General features: G+C 54.3%; 1 protein-coding gene across 1 annotated transcript in view; it reads right to left on the bottom strand.

Annotated features, from left to right (window-relative positions):
• The window catches only part of LOC130107877 (inositol 1,4,5-trisphosphate receptor type 1), a 204,821-nt gene that overhangs the window by 42,300 nt on the left and 143,051 nt on the right, over positions 1-19,470 (bottom strand). Inside the window, exons 40-41 of the mRNA XM_056274659.1 lie at positions 17,224-17,411; positions 77-260 (exon numbers count right to left, since the gene is read on the bottom strand). Coding sequence (XP_056130634.1) covers positions 77-260; positions 17,224-17,411 — 372 coding nt within the window. The remainder of the gene's footprint in view (positions 1-76; positions 261-17,223; positions 17,412-19,470) is intronic.

Genomic DNA, 19,470 nt, shown 5'->3' with positions numbered 1-19,470 from the left:
GCAAGTGAAAGCCTCTTCCGGCGGAAACAACTTGTTAATGGTTCCACGCGACAGATGACTGTGAGTGACCTCTGACCTTTCTTGCGCACAGGGACGTCTTTTTCCTGAGAGTCGTCGTTCCTCTTCCTGTTGCCCAGGTCGCTGGTGTTGACGGTCACCGTTGCTTTGATCTCCAGCTGGGCCAGCTTCATGCGGTCGTAAAAGACCCGGAAGAACTTCTCCGACTTCTTGTCCTCCGTCAGACGACAAAAGAAGGAGCGCTAGAGGCACACGGCGACAAAAGCAGAAAGACGTCGTTCAGTGAATTTCTTGTTAACACAACCGCACCAACAATGGAATCACACCCTACCAACATGTGGTTAACAAAACCCGTTTATTAGTCACCATTACTAAGGTCTTATCCCGTAAGTTTGATTTTTTTGCCCCCCCCCCTTTTTCTCCCCAATTGTATCCGGCCAATTACCCCACTCTTCTGAGCCATCCCGGTCTCTGCTCCACCCCCTCTGCTGATCCGGGGAGGGCTGCAGACCACCACATGCCTCCTCCCATACATGTAGAGTCGCCAGCTGCTTCTTTTCACCTGACAGTGAGGAGTTTCACCAGGGGGACGTAGCGCGTGGGAGGATCACGCTATTCCCCCCAGTTCCCCCTCCCCCTGAACAGGCACCCTGTCCAACCAGAGGAGGCGCTAGTGCAGCGACCAGGGCACATACCCATATCTGGCTTCCCACCCAAAGACATGGCCAATTGTGTCAGTACAGACGCCCAACCAAGCCGGAGGTAACACGGGGATTCGAACCGGTGATCCCCGTGTTGGTAGGCAACAGAACAGGCTGCCACGCCACCCGGACGCCCCCTGATCCTGGAAATGTTAGCTGGTATGAATGGGAATGATCGTGGTAACAAAAATATTACATAATCAACACTTTGCTTACTCTTGCAAATATGATTATGTAACCGGACTCATTCAGGACCACGAGCTGGGGGTAAGTGCAGCTGGGGGTAAGTACAGAGAGGATGATGGATGAATAGTCAGAATAAACACGGAGCTGACCTAAAGCTACTGTCCAATTTACTAAACTATCCATCTTTACAGTTGAACCGGAGGAGGAGGGGAGCTCGGTTCTGGTGTTATTACAACCGGAGGAGGAGGAGGGGAGCTCGGCTCTGGTGTTATTACAACCGGAGGAGGAGGAGGGGAGCTCGGCTCTGGTGTTATTACAACCGGAGGAGGAGGGGAGCTTGGCTCTGGTGTTATTACAACCGGAGGAGGAGGGGAGCTTGGCTCTGGTGTTATTACAACCGGAGGAGGAGGAGGGGGAGCTCGGCTCTGGTGTTATTACAACCGGAGGAGGAGGAGGGAAGCTCGGCTCTGGTGTTATTACAACCGGAGGAGGAGGAGGGGAGCTTGGCTCTGGTGTTATTACAACCGGAGGAGGAGGAGGGGAGCTCGGCTCTGGTGTTATTACAACCAGAGGAGGAGGAGGAGGGGGAGCTCGGCTCTGGTGTTATTACAACCGGAGGAGGAGGAGGGGAGCTCGGCTCTGGTGTTATTACAACCGGAGGAGGAGGAGGGGAGCTCAGCTCTGGTGTTATTACAACCGGAGGAGGAGGAGGAGGAGGGGAGCTCGGCTCTAGTGTTATTACAACCGGAGGAGGGGGAGGGGAGCTCGGCTCTGGTGTTTTTACAACCGGAGGAGGAGGAGGACGGGAGCTTGGCTCTGGTGTTCTTACAACCGGAGGAGGAGGAGGGGAGCTCGGCTCTGGTGTCATTACAACTGGAGGAGGAGGAGGGGAGCTCGGCTCTGGTGTTATTACAACCGGAGGAGGAGGAGGAGGGGAGCTCGGCTCTGGTGTTATTACAACCGGAGGAGGAGGGGCGCTCGGCTCTGGTGTTATTACAACCGGAGGAGGAGGGGAGCTCGGCACTGGTGTTATTACAACCAGAGGAGGAGGAGGAGGGGAGCTCGGCTCTGGTGTTATTACAACTGGAGGAGGAGGAGGAGGAGGAGGGGAGCTCGGCTGTGGTGCCGGTCATTACATCAGACCGGACAGGCCCATGTGACTGCTAGCGGTGGTCTACCTGTGTGCCTCTGTAGCCCGCCAAGCACAACGCCGGCAGTCTGTCCCCCCACTGCACCGCTGACCGTCTGGACAGACCAACAGCGTTACATAAGCGCCGCGGCCGGCTGGTGGACTCGCCACGCCACGGTGCGGGCGGCTGTCGGACTCGCCACGCCACGGTGCGGGCGGCTGTCGGACTCGCCACGCCACGGTGCGGGCGGCTGGTGGACTTGCCACGCTGCAGGCGGCTGGTTGACTCGCCATGCCACGGCACGGGCGGCGCTTTACGAACACTACAGTGATTACAGTGGAAGTGGGTCATGCAGAACTAGAACGCTGTGCAGCCCTGAGAGGGCAGCGCACGCACCATGCCCCACTTCCCCGCAGGGCTGTTGTTGTGATTATGTAAGCGCTCCTATCTGCCGCTGCTGCAGCCTGCAGGGGGATGAGGCCTCCGCCGGCGGCACCGGCCTCCTCACACAGCTGAGGTGAAAAACGACACGAGAGGGAGAAGCCTGGCCTACTTACACAGATAGAGAAACGGAGATGGGTGGGGGTGGGGGGAGGGAGGGGGGGACCTAGCGGGATTTGGGGAGTGCAAAAAAGAGAAAAGCAGATGGATGGTGAGGAGAAAAGAGGGGGGGAGGGGAGCGGAGCGGAGCGGAGGGAGGACATGTTATCAGACGTTATAGCGAGGCGTTGCGGAGCGTGTTGCATAAGCGGCGGCGTCTCCGGGTTAAAGGTCAGACTGGGTTAGTGGAGGGAGCAGTCTGCGCACGGAGGACCGTCGAGACACATGACCGAACACGCTACACCTCGAACAGAGCCGCCGCCAGACCAAGGGTGGTGCGCACAAGGGTGGTGCGCACACTGGCAGCAGCAGCAGGTCAAGGTCGCAGCAGACCGCTGAGCGAGACGATTTGCATACGTAGTCAAAACATGGCGTGCGTGCAGCCTGGTAGCACAACACGGCGCCTGCCCGCCGCCCGCCTCCACGGCTCTCCAGCACAACCAAACAATGACGTATTTGTATGCCGGGGACCCGGGCAGAGAGAAAAGTTCTGTGCCCGGCCCGGCCGCGGTTTGACCACCGCCGGGCAGCGGCCGTCCCGCATGTACACACCCCGCCGGCAGGCGAGGAAAAGCAGATGGGAAGGGAGAGCGGGGGGGGGGGGGGAGGAGGAACAACCAGGCGAGGCCAACATGCAATAAATAAGCCGATGACAGAGTGGATACTGCAACGGGGGGATTAACCGCACCACCGGACTGGCAACCCACTCAGAACTCCAAACCCCAAGCAGGCTACAACTCTCTCTCTCGCCCCTCTCCCCCCCCCCCCTCTCTCTCCCCCCTCTCTCTCGCTCTCTCTCTCTCTCCTCTCTCTCTCTCTCTCTCCCCTCTCGCTCGCCTCTCTCTCTCTCGCCCCCCTCTCTCTCTCGCCCCTATCTCTCTCTCTCGCCCCTCTCTCTCTCCTTCTATGCTCACGTAACTCTTGTCCTCCATCACACAATTAAAGAGTGGGTGGGGGCCTGAGGCCAGCAGGGAGGGGGTTGAGGACGGGTGAGGGAGAGGAGGCGGAGAGAGTGAAGCATGGGGCCCAGGGCCAGGATAAAACACACACACACACACACACACACACACCGATTAGACTGATCCAAGCAAAGACAAGAGCCCTCCACAGGCCCCTCCCCCTCCTCCCCCAGGAGAGCTGAAGGTCTTACGTAACAATCCCAGTCAGACAGCGTCTCATACAGGGCCTGCACACACAGGCCGGGGTGAAGCCCCGCTCCTGCAGCCCCGCTCACGGCGAACACACACACACACACACACGTACCTCACACTCACAGAAGTGGGTCAGCTGTCTCAGGTGTGGGCACACAGCCATTTTTTTTTAGAGGCCACACCCAACCACCTCCCCCACCCACCCACGCATACATCCTGCAATACAGCCTTCTCCTGCAAACATCAGCCGGCTTTCTGCTCCTTATGTAATCGCCTCCATCGCCCCCTCCCTACCGTTTAATACCCGCCGGCGGTCTCATGGTAAGGATATCCCGTTAGAGCTGCCGCTGCCAGGCCCTCGGCACACCGCCGGCACCACCTTGATATTTCACCTCACGGAGCCGGGTGGAGGAGTTGTTTACAGCTCCAAGTGGTGTAGCTACACCTATGAGGAGCTGATTTACTGACGTTACACATGAACTTGTTGTTCATCGCAGGATGAAGGATTACAAAATAAAAACAGGGAGTCATGCAGGCGGTCAGCAGACTGTTAGAGGCCGACCTCAGCGACTCGCTCCAAGCCTTTATGTGAAACCAGAACCAGTGTTGAGAGACAGCACCAAGTACAGGACGGGTTCCCCTTGTGTTTCCTCCTCTCATGCCAGCAAATACCGTCTTCACATACTCCCGTCTGGACGGGTACCGCCACACAGAGAAGCCGTCTGTGTTTTATACTCCCGTCTGGACGGGTACTGCCACACAGAGTCTGTTTAATACTCCAGTCTGGACGGGTACTGCCACACAGAGTCTGCTTTATACTCCCGTCTGGACGGGTGCCGCCACACAGAGGCGCCATCTGCTTTATACTCCCGTCTGGACGGGTACCGCCACACAGAGAAGCCGTCTGTGTTTTATACTCCCGTCTGGACGGGTACCACCACACAGAGTCGGCTTTATACTCCCGTCTGGACGGGTACCGCCACACGGAGTCTGTTTTATACTCCCGTCTGCACGGGTACCGCCACACAGAGTCTGCATTATACTCCCGTCTGGACGGGTACCGCCACACAGAGTCTGCTTTATACTCCCGTCTGGACGGGTACCGCCACACGGAGTCTGTTTTATACTCCCGTCTGGACGGGTACTGCCACACGGAGTCTGTTTTATACTCCCGTCTGGACGGGTACCGCCACACAGAGTCTGCTTTATACTCCCGTCTGGACGGGTACCACCACACAGAGTCTGCTTTATACTCCCGTCTGGACGGGTACCGCCACACAGAGGCGCCGTCTGTGTTTTATACTCCCGTCTGGACGGGTACCACCACACAGAGTCTGCTTTATACTCCCGTCTGGACGGGTACCGCCACACAGAGGCGCCGTCTGTGTTTTACACTCCCGTCTGGACGGGTACCGCCACACAGAGTCTGTTTTATACTCCCGTCTGGATGGGTACCACCACACAGAGGCGCCGTCTGCTTTATACTCCCGTCTGGACGGGTACTGCCACACGGAGTCTGCTTTATACTCCCGTCTGGACGGGTACTGCCACACGGAGTCTGTTTTATACTCCCGTCTGGACGGGTACCACCACACAGAGTCTGCTTTATACTCCCGTCTGGACGGGTACCGCCACACAGAGGTGCTGCTTTATAGTCCCGTCTGGACGGGTACCGCCACACAGAGTCTGTTTTATACTCCCGTCTGGACGGGTACCGCCACACAGAGGCGCCGTCTGTGTTTTATACTCCCGTCTGCACGGGTGCCGCCGCACAGAGGCGCCGTCTGTGTTTTATACTCCCGTCTGGATGGGTACCACCACACAGAGTTTGCTTTATACTTCCGTCTGGATGGGTGCCACCACACAGAGGAGCCGTCTGCTTTATACTCCCGTCTAGACGGGTACCGCCACACAGAGTCTGCTTTATATTCCCGTCTGGATGGATACCGCCACACAGAGTCTGGGTTTTATACTCCCGTCTGGACGGGTACCGCCACACAGAGGCGCCGTCTGTGTTTTATACTCCTGTCTGGACGGGTACCGCCACACGGAGTCAGTTTTATACTCCCGTCTGGACGGGTACTGCCACACGGAGTCTGTTTTATACTCCCGTCTGGACGGGTACCGCCACACGGAGTCTGCTTTATACTCCCGTCTGGACGGGTACCGCCACACAGAGTCTGCTTTATACTCCCGTCTGGACGGGTACCACCACACAGAGTCTGCTTTATACTCCCGTCTGGACGGGTACCGCCACACAGAGGCGCCGTCTGTGTTTTATACTCCCGTCTGGACGGGTACCACCACACAGAGTCTGCTTTATACTCCCGTCTGGACGGGTACCGCCACACAGAGGCGCCGTCTGTGTTTTATACTCCCGTCTGGACGGGTACCGCCACACAGTCTGTTTTATACTCCCGTCTGGATGGGTACCACCACACAGAGGCGCCGTCTGCTTTATACTCCCGTCTGGACGGGTACTGCCACACGGAGTCTGCTTTATACTCCCGTCTGGACGGGTACTGCCACATGGAGTCTGTTTTATACTCCCGTCTGGACGGGTACCACCACACAGAGTCTGCTTTATACTCCCGTCTGGACGGGTACCGCCACACAGAGGTGCTGCTTTATAGTCCCGTCTGGACGGGTACCGCCACACAGTCTGTTTTATACTCCCGTCTGGACGGGTACCGCCACACAGAGGCGCCGTCTGTGTTTTATACTCCCGTCTGCACGGGTGCCGCCGCACAGAGGCGCCGTCTGTGTTTTATACTCCCGTCTGGATGGGTACCACCACACTGAGTCTGCTTTATACTCCCGTCTGGATGGGTGCCACCACACAGAGGAGCCGTCTGCTTTATACTCCCGTCTAGACGGGTACCGCCACACAGAGTCTGCTTTATACTCCCGTCTGGACGGGTACCGCCACACAGAGGCGCCGTCTGTGTTTTATACTCCTGTCTGGACAGGTACCGCCACACAGAGTCTGTGTTTTATACTCCCGTCTGGACGGGTACCACCACACAGAGTCTGCTTTATACTCCCGTCTGGACGGGTACCGCCACACGGAGTCTGCTTTATACTCCCGTCTGGACGGGTACCGCCACACGGAGTCTGTTTTATACTCCCGTCTGGACGGGTACCGCCACACGGAGTCTGATTTATACTCCCATCTGGACGGGTACCACCACACAGAGTCTGCTTTATACTCCCGTCTGGACGGGTACCGCCACACAGAGTCTGCTTTATACTCCCGTCTGGACGGGTACCGCCACACAGAGTCTGCTTTATACTCCCGTCTGGACGGGTACCACCACACAGAGTCTGCTTTATACTCCCGTCTGGACGGGTGCCGCCAAAAAGAGGCGGCGTCTGTGTTTTATACTCCCGTCTGGACGGGTACCGCCACAGAGTCTGCTTTATACTCCCGCCTGGACGGGTACCGCCACACAGAGTCTGTTTTATACTCCCGTCTGGATGGGTACCACCACACAGAGGCGCCGTCTGCTTTATACTCCCGTCTGGACGGGTACTGCCACACGGAGTCTGCTTTATACTCCCGTCTGGACGGGTACTGCCACACGGAGTCTGCTTTATACTCCCGTCTGGACGGGTACCACCACACAGAGTCTGTTTTATACTCCCGTCTGGACGGGTACCGCCACACAGAGTCTGCTTTATACTCCCGTCTGGACGGGTACCACCACACAGAGTCTGCTTTATACTCCCGTCTGGACGGGTGCCGCCAAACAGAGGCGCCGTCTGTGTTTTATACTCCTGTGTGGACGGGTACCGCCACACAGAGTCTGTGTTTTATACTCCCGTCTGGACGGGTACCACCACACAGAGTCTGCTTTATACTCCTGTCTGGACGGGTACCGCCACACGGAGTCTGATTTATACTCCCGTCTGGACGGGTACCGCCACACGGAGTCTGTTTTATACTCCCGTCTGGACGGGTACCGCCACACGGAGTCTGATTTATACTTCCATCTGGACGGGTACCACCACACAGAGTCTGCTTTATACTCCCGTCTGGACGGGTACCGCCACACAGAGTCTGCTTTATACTCCCGTCTGGACGGGTACCGCCACACAGAGTCTGTTTTATACTCCCGTCTGGACGGGTACTGCCACACAGAGTCTGTTTAATACTCCAGTCTGGACGGGTACTGCCACACAGAGTCTGCTTTATACTCCCGTCTGGACGGGTGCCGCCACACAGAGGCGCCATCTGCTTTATACTCCCGTCTGGACGGGTACCGCCACACAGAGAAGCCGTCTGTGTTTTATACTCCCGTCTGGACAGGTACCACCACACAGAGTCTGCTTTATACTCCCGTCTGGACGGGTACCGCCACACGGAGTCTGTTTTATACTCCCGTCTGGACGGGTACCGCCACACGGAGTCTGTTTTATACTCCCGTCTGCACGGGTACCGCCACACAGAGTCTGCATTATACTCCCGTCTGGACGGGTACCGCCACACAGAGTCTGCTTTATACTCCCGTCTGGACGGGTACCGCCACACGGAGTCAGTTTTATACTCCCGTCTGGACGGGTACTGCCAGACGGAGTCTGTTTTATACTCCCGTCTGGACGGGTACCGCCACACAGAGTCTGCTTTATACTCCCGTCTGGACGGGTACCACCACACAGAGTCTGCTTTATACTCCCGTCTGGACGGGTACCGCCACACAGAGGCGCCGCCTGTGTTTTATACTCCCGTCTGGACGGGTACCAACACACAGAGTCTGCTTTATACTCCCGTCTGGACGGGTACCGCCACACAGAGGCGCCGTCTGTGTTTTATACTCCCGTCTGGACGGGTACCGCCACACAGAGTCTGTTTTATACTCCCGTCTGGATGGGTACCACCACACTGAGTCTGCTTTATACTCCCGTCTGGATGGGTGCCACCACACAGAGGAGCCGTCTGCTTTATACTCCCGTCTAGACGGGTACCGCCACACAGAGTCTGCTTTATACTCCCGTCTGGACGGGTACCGCCACACAGAGGCGCCGTCTGTGTTTTATACTCCTGTCTGGACAGGTACCGCCACACAGAGTCTGTGTTTTATACTCCCGTCTGGACGGGTACCACCACACAGAGTCTGCTTTATACTCCCGTCTGGACGGGTACCGCCACACGGAGTCTGCTTTATACTCCCGTCTGGACGGGTACCGCCACACGGAGTCTGTTTTATACTCCCGTCTGGACGGGTACCGCCACACGGAGTCTGATTTATACTCCCATCTGGACGGGTACCACCACACAGAGTCTGCTTTATACTCCCGTCTGGACGGGTACCGCCACACAGAGTCTGCTTTATACTCCCGTCTGGACGGGTACCGCCACACAGAGTCTGCTTTATACTCCCGTATGGACGGGTACCACCACACAGAGTCTGCTTTATACTCCCGTCTGGACGGGTGCCGCCAAAAAGAGGCGGCGTCTGTGTTTTATACTCCCGTCTGGACGGGTACCGCCACACAGTCTGCTTTATACTCCCGCCTGGACGGGTACCGCCACACAGAGTCTGTTTTATACTCCCGTCTGGATGGGTACCACCACACAGAGGCGCCGTCTGCTTTATACTCCCGTCTGGACGGGTACTGCCACACGGAGTCTGCTTTATACTCCCGTCTGGACGGGTACTGCCACACGGAGTCTGCTTTATACTCCCGTCTGGACGGGTACCACCACACAGAGTCTGTTTTATACTCCCGTCTGGACGGGTACCGCCACACAGAGTCTGCTTTATACTCCCGTCTGGACGGGTACCACCACACAGAGTCTGCTTTATACTCCCGTCTGGACGGGTGCCGCCAAACAGAGGCGCCGTCTGTGTTTTATACTCCTGTGTGGACGGGTACCGCCACACAGAGTCTGTGTTTTATACTCCCGTCTGGACGGGTACCACCACACAGAGTCTGCTTTATACTCCCGTCTGGACGGGTACCGCCACACGGAGTCTGATTTATACTCCCGTCTGGACGGGTACCGCCACACGGAGTCTGTTTTATACTCCCGTCTGGACGGGTACCGCCACACGGAGTCTGATTTATACTCCCATCTGGACGGGTACCGCCACACAGAGTCTGCTTTATACTCCCGTCTGGACGGGTACCGCCACACAGAGTCTGCTTTATACTCCCGTCTGGACGGGTACCGCCACACAGAGTCTGTTTTATACTCCCGTCTGGACGGGTACTGCCACACAGAGTCTGTTTAATACTCCAGTCTGGACGGGTACTGCCACACAGAGTCTGCTTTATACTCCCGTCTGGACGGGTGCCGCCACACAGAGGCGCCATCTGCTTTATACTCCCGTCTGGACGGGTACCGCCACACAGAGAAGCCGTCTGTGTTTTATACTCCCGTCTGGACAGGTACCACCACACAGAGTCTGCTTTATACTCCCGTCTAGACGGGTACCGCCACACGGAGTCTGTTTTATACTCCCGTCTGGACGGGTACCGCCACACGGAGTCTGTTTTATACTCCCGTCTGCACGGGTACCGCCACACAGAGTCTGCATTATACTCCCGTCTGGACGGGTACCGCCACACAGAGTCTGCTTTATACTCCCGTCTGGACGGGTACCGCCACACGGAGTCAGTTTTATACTCCCGTCTGGACGGGTACTGCCAGACGGAGTCTGTTTTATACTCCCGTCTGGACGGGTACCGCCACACAGAGTCTGCTTTATACTCCCGTCTGGACGGGTACCACCACACAGAGTCTGCTTTATACTCCCGTCTGGACGGGTACCGCCACACAGAGGCGCCGCCTGTGTTTTATACTCCCGTCTGGACGGGTACCAACACACAGAGTCTGCTTTATACTCCCGTCTGGACGGGTACCGCCACACAGAGGCGCCGTCTGTGTTTTATACTCCCGTCTGGACGGGTACCGCCACACAGAGTCTGTTTTATACTCCCGTCTGGATGGGTACCACCACACAGAGTCCGCTTTATACTCCCGTCTGGACGGGTACCGCCACACAGAGGTGCTGCTTTATAGTCCCGTCTGGACGGGTACCACCACACAGAGTCTGTTTTATACTCCCGTCTGGACGGGTACCGCCACACAGAGGCGCCGTCTGTGTTTTGTACTCCCGTCTGCACGGGTGCCGCCGCACAGAGGCGCCGTCTGTGTTTTATACTCCCGTCTGGATGGGTACCACCACACAGAGTCTGCTTTATACTCCCGTCTGGATGGGTGCCACCACACAGAGGAGCCGTCTGCTCTATACTCCCGTCTAGACGGGTACCGCCACACAGAGTCTGCTTTATACTCCCGTCTGGATGGATACCGCCACACAGAGTCTGTGTTTTATACTCCCGTCTGGACGGGTACCGCCACACAGAGGTGCCGTCTGTGTTTTATACTCCTGTCTGGACGGGTACCGCCACACAGAGTCTGTGTTTTATACTCCCGTCTGGACGGGTACCACCACACAGAGTCTGCTTTATACTCCCGTCTGGACGGGTACCGCCACACGGAGTCTGCTTTATACTCCCGTCTGGACGGGTACCGCCACACGGAGTCTGTTTTATACTCCCGTCTGGACGGGTACCGCCACATGGAGTCTGATTTATACTCCCATCTGGACGGGTACCGCCACACAGAGTCTGCTTTATACTCCCGTCTGGACGGGTACCGCCACACAGAGTCTGCTTTATACTCCCGTCTGGACGGGTACCGCCACACAGAGTCTGCTTTATACTCCCGTCTAGACGGGTACCACCACACAGAGTCTGCTTTATACTCCCGTCTGGACGGGTGCCGCCAAAAAGAGGCGGCGTCTGTGTTTTATACTCCCGTCTGGACGGGTACCGCCACACAGTCTGCTTTATACTCCCGTCTGGACGGGTACCGCCACACAGAGTCTGTTTTATACTCCCGTCTGGATGGGTACCACCACACAGAGGCGCCGTCTGCTTTATACTCCCGTCTGGACGGGTACTGCCACACGGAGTCTGCTTTATACTCCCGTCTGGACGGGTACCACCACACAGAGTCTGTTTTATACTCCCGTCTGGACAGGTACCGCCACACAGAGTCTGCTTTATACTCCCGTCTGGACGGGTACCACCACACAGAGTCTGCTTTATACTCCCGTCTGGACGGGTGCCGCCAAACAGAGGCGCCGTCTGTGTTTTATACTCCCGTCTGGACGGGTACCGCCACACAGAGTCTGCTTTATACTCCCGTCTGGACGTGTACCGCCACACAGAGTCTGTTTTATACTCCCGTCTGGATGGGTACCACCACACAGAGGCGCCGTCTGCTTTATACTCCCATCTGGACGGGTACTGCCACACGGAGTCTGCTTTATACTCCCGTCTGGACGGGTACTGCCACACGGAGTCTGCTTTATACTCCCGTCTGGACGGGTACCACCACACAGAGTCTGTTTTATACTCCCGTCTGGACGGGTACCGCCACACAGAGGCGCCGTCTGTGTTTTATACTCCCGTCTGCACGGGTACCGCCACACAGAGGCGCCGTCTGTGTTTTATACTCCCGTCTGGACGGGTACCGCCACACAGAGTCTGTTTTATACTCCCGTCTGGATGGGTACCGCCACACAGAGTCTGTTTTATACTCCCGTCTGGACGGGTACCGCCACACAGAGTCTGTGTTTTATACTCCCGTCTGGATGGGTACCGCCACACAGAGTCTGTGTTTTATACTCCCGTCCTGACGGGTACCGCCACACAGAGTCTGTGTTTTATACTCCCGTCTGGACGGGTACCGCCACACAGAGTCTGTGTTTTATACTCCCGTCTGGACGGGTACCGCCACACAGAGTCTGCTTTATACTCCCGTCTGGATGGGTGCCACCACACAGAGGCGCTATCTGCTTTATACTCCCGTCTAGACGGGTACCGCCACACAGAGTCTGCTTTAAACTCCCGTCTGGATGGGTACCGCCACACAGAGTCTGTGTTTTATACTCCCGTCTGGACGGGTACCGCCACACAGAGGTGCCGTCTGTGTTTTAACAGCACTGAAGAATCAAGGATGAGAGCGGTGTGATCGAGAGAGGATGTAACCGAGGAAGTAACACCTGGCAGAGGATAGAGAGAGAGAGGAACGGAGGAGGATGAAGGATAGATAGCGAAGCAGAGGATGGATGTCTCAGGGCACCCCCCCTCCCCAACCCCACCCCCGTAGTGTTGGATAAACAGAGAGGCCGTCTGTATCCATGGAGACAAACCAGGAGTGGAATCAGGGTGGGGGTGGAGGCGGGCGGCTCTGAAAAACAAGGTCACAGCACTTTCCCTTCCCTCCTTCCGCTCCTCCACTTGGCATCAACAAAAGGATGTTATATAACAACTATTTATACTTGCGCTCCCTCCCTCCCTCCCTCTGCCTCTCACGTCAGGCGGCACCACATGCAGACCAACTGGATCTGCAGCTCCCCTGTCCGCCTTGCTCCTCTTCCCCTTTGGTCTCTGACACCCCCCCCATCAGCCGATGCCACGTCTTTATTGATTTTCTTTTCTTTTTTTTTGTTATTAAATGACCAGATGACTCCCTCCAAGAGGTGAGACAGTACAGACACCCCCCCCCCCCCCACTGCAGCTCTACGCCTCACAGGCAGCAATCTCCGCCTGCAGAGGTGAGCAGGTTCAGTGTGTGCAGTGACCGCCTCACGCCAGGAAGCGGAGCAGCCTCACATGTGGTGACATGCCAGGTGTTTGACGGCTGCAACGACAACACAATTTCCAGCTGCCCGGACAGCGCACTCCTCGCAGTCCTGTAAGCTGTCACGGGAAAGCAGGAATGTGTCTGGGGGAAAAAGAAAAGCACAGAGGCCAGACGACAACAATTCTTGAGAAGCGTCGACTGACTTGAATAACTACTGCCTTGAAACCGCCGCTTCCTCGGTCGCCGTCTTTTCATGACGGCAGAAAGGAGCGTGCGAGAGTGTCAGCGCGTGAGCACGAGCTGCTCGCTCTGGTTTATTTCTGTCCGCTATGTAGGTCATGAGCAAATGGTTAACTGTGTTACGTGAGAAGGAGACATCCAGGGCTGCAGCCCCGAAGAGGCGCTCATCTAAACACGGCGATAAAACCCAGGCACAGACCAGCCACGCTCATTTGTTCCCCTCCTCTGACAGGGAACAGGAAGCTCCACGTCTGGCGGGCTTCTAAGCGAGGAAGTTGAAAATGAGCACAGCTACCGTGGCAAACTACAAGGATAATGATGAAGTAGAAAACAAAAGCAAAGTCGAGCCTGCTTCATCTATGTACCCCGGTACCGGTCCGCCAGGCCAGCCTGCAGTCGGTATACAGAGATAGCAGATGGGACTGGAGGAAAAGCACCAAAGGAATCCACTTTTCTGAACCACTGCCGTTTAAATTCTTTCCTCTTAGGAAAATGAAAGTGTGCTTCTAAGAAAAGCAGCTCACAGACATTCTGAGTATTGCATACTGTCTACTTCGTCCCATAGAGAAGCTGCCTCTCAGGACAAACTCGGTTTTAAAAAAGAGGCAGAGAGTAGAGGCTCCGAGGAGCTCCAGTTTCTTTCCAGTCCAACCCTTCTGTTTCTACCCTGTCCCTCCGCCCTCTCTCCCCACTGCCCCAGATCCGGAGGCCCAGCATGACCCAGTTTGGGCCGGCGAGAGAACACAAGGGAGCAGGGGAGAGGCTGGAATGTTTTGAAGCCTGAGACATTCCTCATTGTTCATTCACACGGGCCTTATGTAAGAGCGGTCACGTGACGTGGCTCTGCAGCAGAAGCCACGGGAAGCCAAGGCATTATCTCCGGCTTCCTCACTCTAATCTGATTATGCAAGCTTCTTGCTTATGCAACGATGTACATACAGACAGAACTACAGACAGACAGACAGACAGACAGATGGACTGACATTGGCCTAATCTTTGTGTAGGCACATATAAAGGTTCAGGTGTATATTCAAGGGAGCGAATATGCACTCAGAAAGTGTGCTGCTTAGAGCGCCCTAACATGGTATGAACGCACTACATGAACCCACATCTGTTCTTCTTGTGGTTCCTCTGTATAGAGCTGCTGCTGGAGACACCATCAGCAGTGGCCCTGGCCTCTGAGGGGAGGATTCTGGACACGAGGGAGATGGATCATGAATCAGCAGTGTGGCTATGGTGCCCCATTGACCCACATACTGAAATGAATCCTTCCACCCACAATACACTGGACCAGCTCACTGTGATTCACCGTACACCCTTGTGGGATCAGGTTGGCCTCTGAATAGAACCTGTTTCAGGCAGTGTCATGGATATTTAAGGTGTGATATTTCAACTTTCATGAACCACAATATGATTGGTAAATATTAGAAGGGAGATTTATTCAAACCTAGTAGTAAGAACATGCAAGACGCAAGAAGGCATACAAATGTACATGAGAGGGAGGACAGCGGGATGATGAGGATGCAAGGAGTAGCAGTGACGAAGGCGCATGAGTTTAAATACTTGGGATCGACTGTCCAAAGTAACAGGGAGTGCGGAAGAGATGTGAAGAAGAGGGTGCAGGTAGGGTGGAGTGGGTGGAGAAGAGTGTCAGGAGTGATGTGTGACAGAAGGGTACCAGCAAGAGTTAAAGGGAAGCTTTACAAGATGGTAGTGAGACCAGCTATGTTGTATGGTTTGGAGACAGTGGCCTTGGTGAAAAGACAGGAGGAGGAGCTGGAGGTGGCAGAGTTGAAGATGATAAGATTTTCATTGGGAGTGATGAAGGAGGACAGGATTAGGAACGAGTATATTAGAGGGACAGCTCAGGTTGGACGGTTTGGAGACAAAGCAAGAGAGGCAAGATGGAGATGGTTTGGACATGTGTGGAGGAGAGATGCTGGGTATACTGGGAGAAGGATGCTGAATATGGAGCTGCCAGGGAAGAGGAGATGAGGAAGGACAAAGAGGAGGTTTATGGATGTGGTGAGGAGGACATGCAGGTGGTTGGTGTGACAGAGGAAGATGCAGAGGACAGGAAGAGATGGAAACGGATGATCCGCTGTGGCGCCCCCTAATGGGAGCGGCCGAAAGGAGTAGTACTAGTAGCAGTAGTACTAGTAGTAGTAGTAGTAGTAAGAACATGCACAACACAACAGGCCTGGGACAGAACCCACAACCCTCCTGCTGTGAGTCAATGATGGTAAATACTGAGCCACTGTGCTGCTTATCTACACATATCCATGTTTTTAAACTTGACAATTAGAAAACTTACAACAGCCATTTGAATGGAAACATCCATTGACTCAACGGCCATATTCATATATCCTAATAGTACACACGAGACCTTCTGTGGGGAAATAGCTGCAAGTGGATTCCATAATAAGAAACGTCAGGCGACACACAGCGGTACATCATCAGTAAGGTGTGCATTTTTACGTGAACTGCAGTGAATCTTGAGTGCAGTTGTTCCAATATGCTGAGCTGGGGAACAACTTTGTATTGTCTTTTGTTTTTTTTTTCCCCCCAGTCTTTTTTTTTTTGGGGAGGGGGGGGGGGTTCGGCCTTTTTTCTCCCCAGTTGCAGCCGGCCAATTACCCCACTCTTCCAAGCCGTCCCGGTCTCTGCTCCAACCCCTCTGCTGATCCGGGGAGGGCTGCAGACTACCACATGCCTCCTCCCATACATGTAGAGTCGCCAGCTGCTTCTTTTCACCTGACAGTGAGGAGTTTCACCAGGGGGACGTAGCGCGTGGGAGGATCACGCTATTCCCCCCAGTTCCCCCTCCCCCTGAACAGGCACCCTGTCCAACCAGAGGAGGCGCTAGTGCAGCGACCAGGGCACATACCCATATCTGGCTTCCCACCCGCAGACACGGCCAATTGTGTCTGTAGGGACGCCCGACCAAGCCGGAGGCAACATGGGGATTCGATCCGGCGATCCCCGTGTTAGTAAGCAACGGAATAGACTGCCACGCTACCCGGAAACCCTTTTTTTCTGTCCTTTAACTATCAGGCTTAGTGGTCTACCATTCCTTGGCTGTTGCAACAATCAAATTTCCTCACGGGAAAATCAAAGTTTCATCTGAGCTGATTTGAACAATAATCCTTTACTCACTGGTTTTTCCTTCCTTAACAGACAGAAACTCACCGTAATATTTAGGCACCCTGTAAAAGTGAAGTACACCAACAGTGGCTGTGGCAGGTGGGCATGTGGTCGATGAGAGAGACCGAAGCCTACGATGACCTTTCTTTCCCTCCCCAGGAAAGGAAATTTGCTTGATTGTGGCCTTGTGTTTTCATCTCATAATATGACTGATATAGTATCTCGCTGGCGTCCAGAAGGCACAAGTCAGTATGTCCTTGGTAACAGGACCTGAACCTTGTCAGAAGGACGACTTGGGATTGTTAGCACGGCACAAACATAAGGGCAATGATTTCTAAACTTAATTCTGAACACCGTAATAGTATATAGGACGGATGTAGTGGACTGACCTGGATGGTCGTGTTTCCACCCTCCAGCAGTGCGATAGCCAGAAGAATGCTTTCCTGAAAGACTCGGTCACTGGTGGTGTTCATAATGAGGTCGATGACCAAATCAGAAGCTCCTTCTTTGTCCAAGTGACACTGTACCTCCGCCAGGCTCATTTCTCCACGACTCAGGGATCCAGGGCCCCCTAATCCTGGGAGAGAGGTGAGGACAGAAAAGTATGGGCCAGGGGTTGAGGCTGAGGCTTACATCAATATCAAATGGGGGGGGTCCAAAAGTTCTTGAGGCTAATAGTGACTACAAGACTTTTTTTTTTCTTATTGAAACTCAATTGTGGCAACGAGTCTATATTAGGAAGGACTTGGTAAAGGAACATTCCTGGTCCGGCTTGTGAACTGACTCAACACCGAATTAATAAACAACAAGCGTGTCCCTCCAGTGCTGAGTTCAACATTTCCGTCTGGATAGGTCTAAAAATTGAAAAGACCCCCCCCCCCTTACAGGGTTCCATGTAACTGTCCTCTGAACAAATGGCCGCTCCTGGGTCCTAGGCATGCATCATCTTTCCACCTTGTAACGTTGTTTAGAGAGGTGCGATATAAATAACGTTTATTATTAATTATTATTATTTCCTGTTAACCACCAAATCCTATCTCTTTTTTGTTGTTGCTGATTTTTCCCTTTTTTTCTTCCCAATTGTATCCGGCCAATTAACCCCACTCTTCCGAGCCATCCCGGTCGCTGCTCCACCCACTCTGCAGACTACCACATGCCTCCTCCGATACACATGGGGCCGCTGGCCACTTTTCATCTGACAGTGAGGAGTTTCACCAGGGGGACGTAGCGCATGGGAGGATCACGCTATGCCCCCCGGTTCCCCCTCCCCCCCAAACAGGCGCCCCGACCAACCAGAGGAGGCGCTAGTGTAGCGACCAGGACACGTATCCACATCTGGCTTCCCATCTGCAGACACGGCCAATTGTGTCTGTAGTGACACCCGACCAAGCCGGAGGCAACACGGGGATTCGAACCGGTGATCCCTGTGTTGGTAGGCAACGGAATAGACCGCTACGCGACCTGGATGCCACCAAATCCTATCTCTGCATGTAGTGACCGCTACTACTAGTAGTGTAGTGTAGTGTAGTGTAGTGAGGAAGCCTTAAATAAGGAGATGATATTTAGCGTTCAGACACACCTTGCGGACCAGCTTGCCCATTCCTGACTTGTTCCCCACAACTAAAAGAGCACAGGTTTGAGAAATCGTAAGTTATTATAGCAGAGGGCCTAGCTCACTGGGAGAAATGAAAAAAAAAATCCCATAATTTTTTTCCTTTTACATCACAGATAGCGTCATGTGACTGGTCGTTCCAGCTTTTCTAACAGCTGCATGGTCGTGAAACTCCCAGGGTTGAATCATCAGCATAAGCAATTAGCGGCTGCATTGAAAAAAATTCAGTCCATGGGAAAAAAAAGTCAAAAGTACGCAAGTCAATTCCCAATGTGCGTTACGTTTAAGAAACAGCCAATCGTGGAGTTTAAAATTCTGTTGCCCAAACTAATGAAGACTTGTAGCTAGCTAAACCCTTCAGATAAAATAACTCGGCAGTCATTTTAATCAGGTCAACAACTACAGCTCTGGTGTACTGTTTTGTTCCTGACTGTCGTCGCCGGTCTGAAGTGCATTAATGGGAGTCTGCGTCCTTCCACTTATTCTGTGATGGAGTAGTGGATTCCCCACAGAAACAGCCATCGGGGCTAGTTTTGGATACACCGAACAGACTAAAACAAGTGATTTCTTAGAAACGACGTTGAAACTTTGATGGTTATAATGACCCTATAGTATCACTTACTCATCCGAGGACTCCTGTGGGTCTGCTTCGAGTTTTATTGGGGTAACCACTGAAGATACATTTCCAACGGGTGGATCAAATGGAATGAGCGGTTCCAGGAACCAGCAGCTCTGCCCACTTCTCCACTCTATTCTCCCTGGACGGGCCACAGCAGGGTTTAAGGAGGCACGTTGTAATCATGTGCGATATTTCAGCTCACATACGCTTGCTGCCAGTAAGCCTTGTATTTAATTTGACTTGGTACAAAATGTGGCAGAACTTGAAAAAGCTGCAATTTCAGAGTCTTGGTTTGGACGTAACTGGTAACTTCATGATGACATGACGACGGCATGGACTCGCGTTTGTGGCGGCCTCACCCAGTGCCGATTATGCAGCTTCTTTGTCCACGTCTGTTTGTCAAGT

The sequence above is a fragment of the Lampris incognitus genome, chromosome 2 (genome assembly GCF_029633865.1).
Source record: "Lampris incognitus isolate fLamInc1 chromosome 2, fLamInc1.hap2, whole genome shotgun sequence".
Taxonomy (NCBI): domain Eukaryota; kingdom Metazoa; phylum Chordata; class Actinopteri; order Lampriformes; family Lampridae; genus Lampris; species Lampris incognitus.
This window is presented reverse-complemented; position numbering and strand designations above follow the sequence as displayed.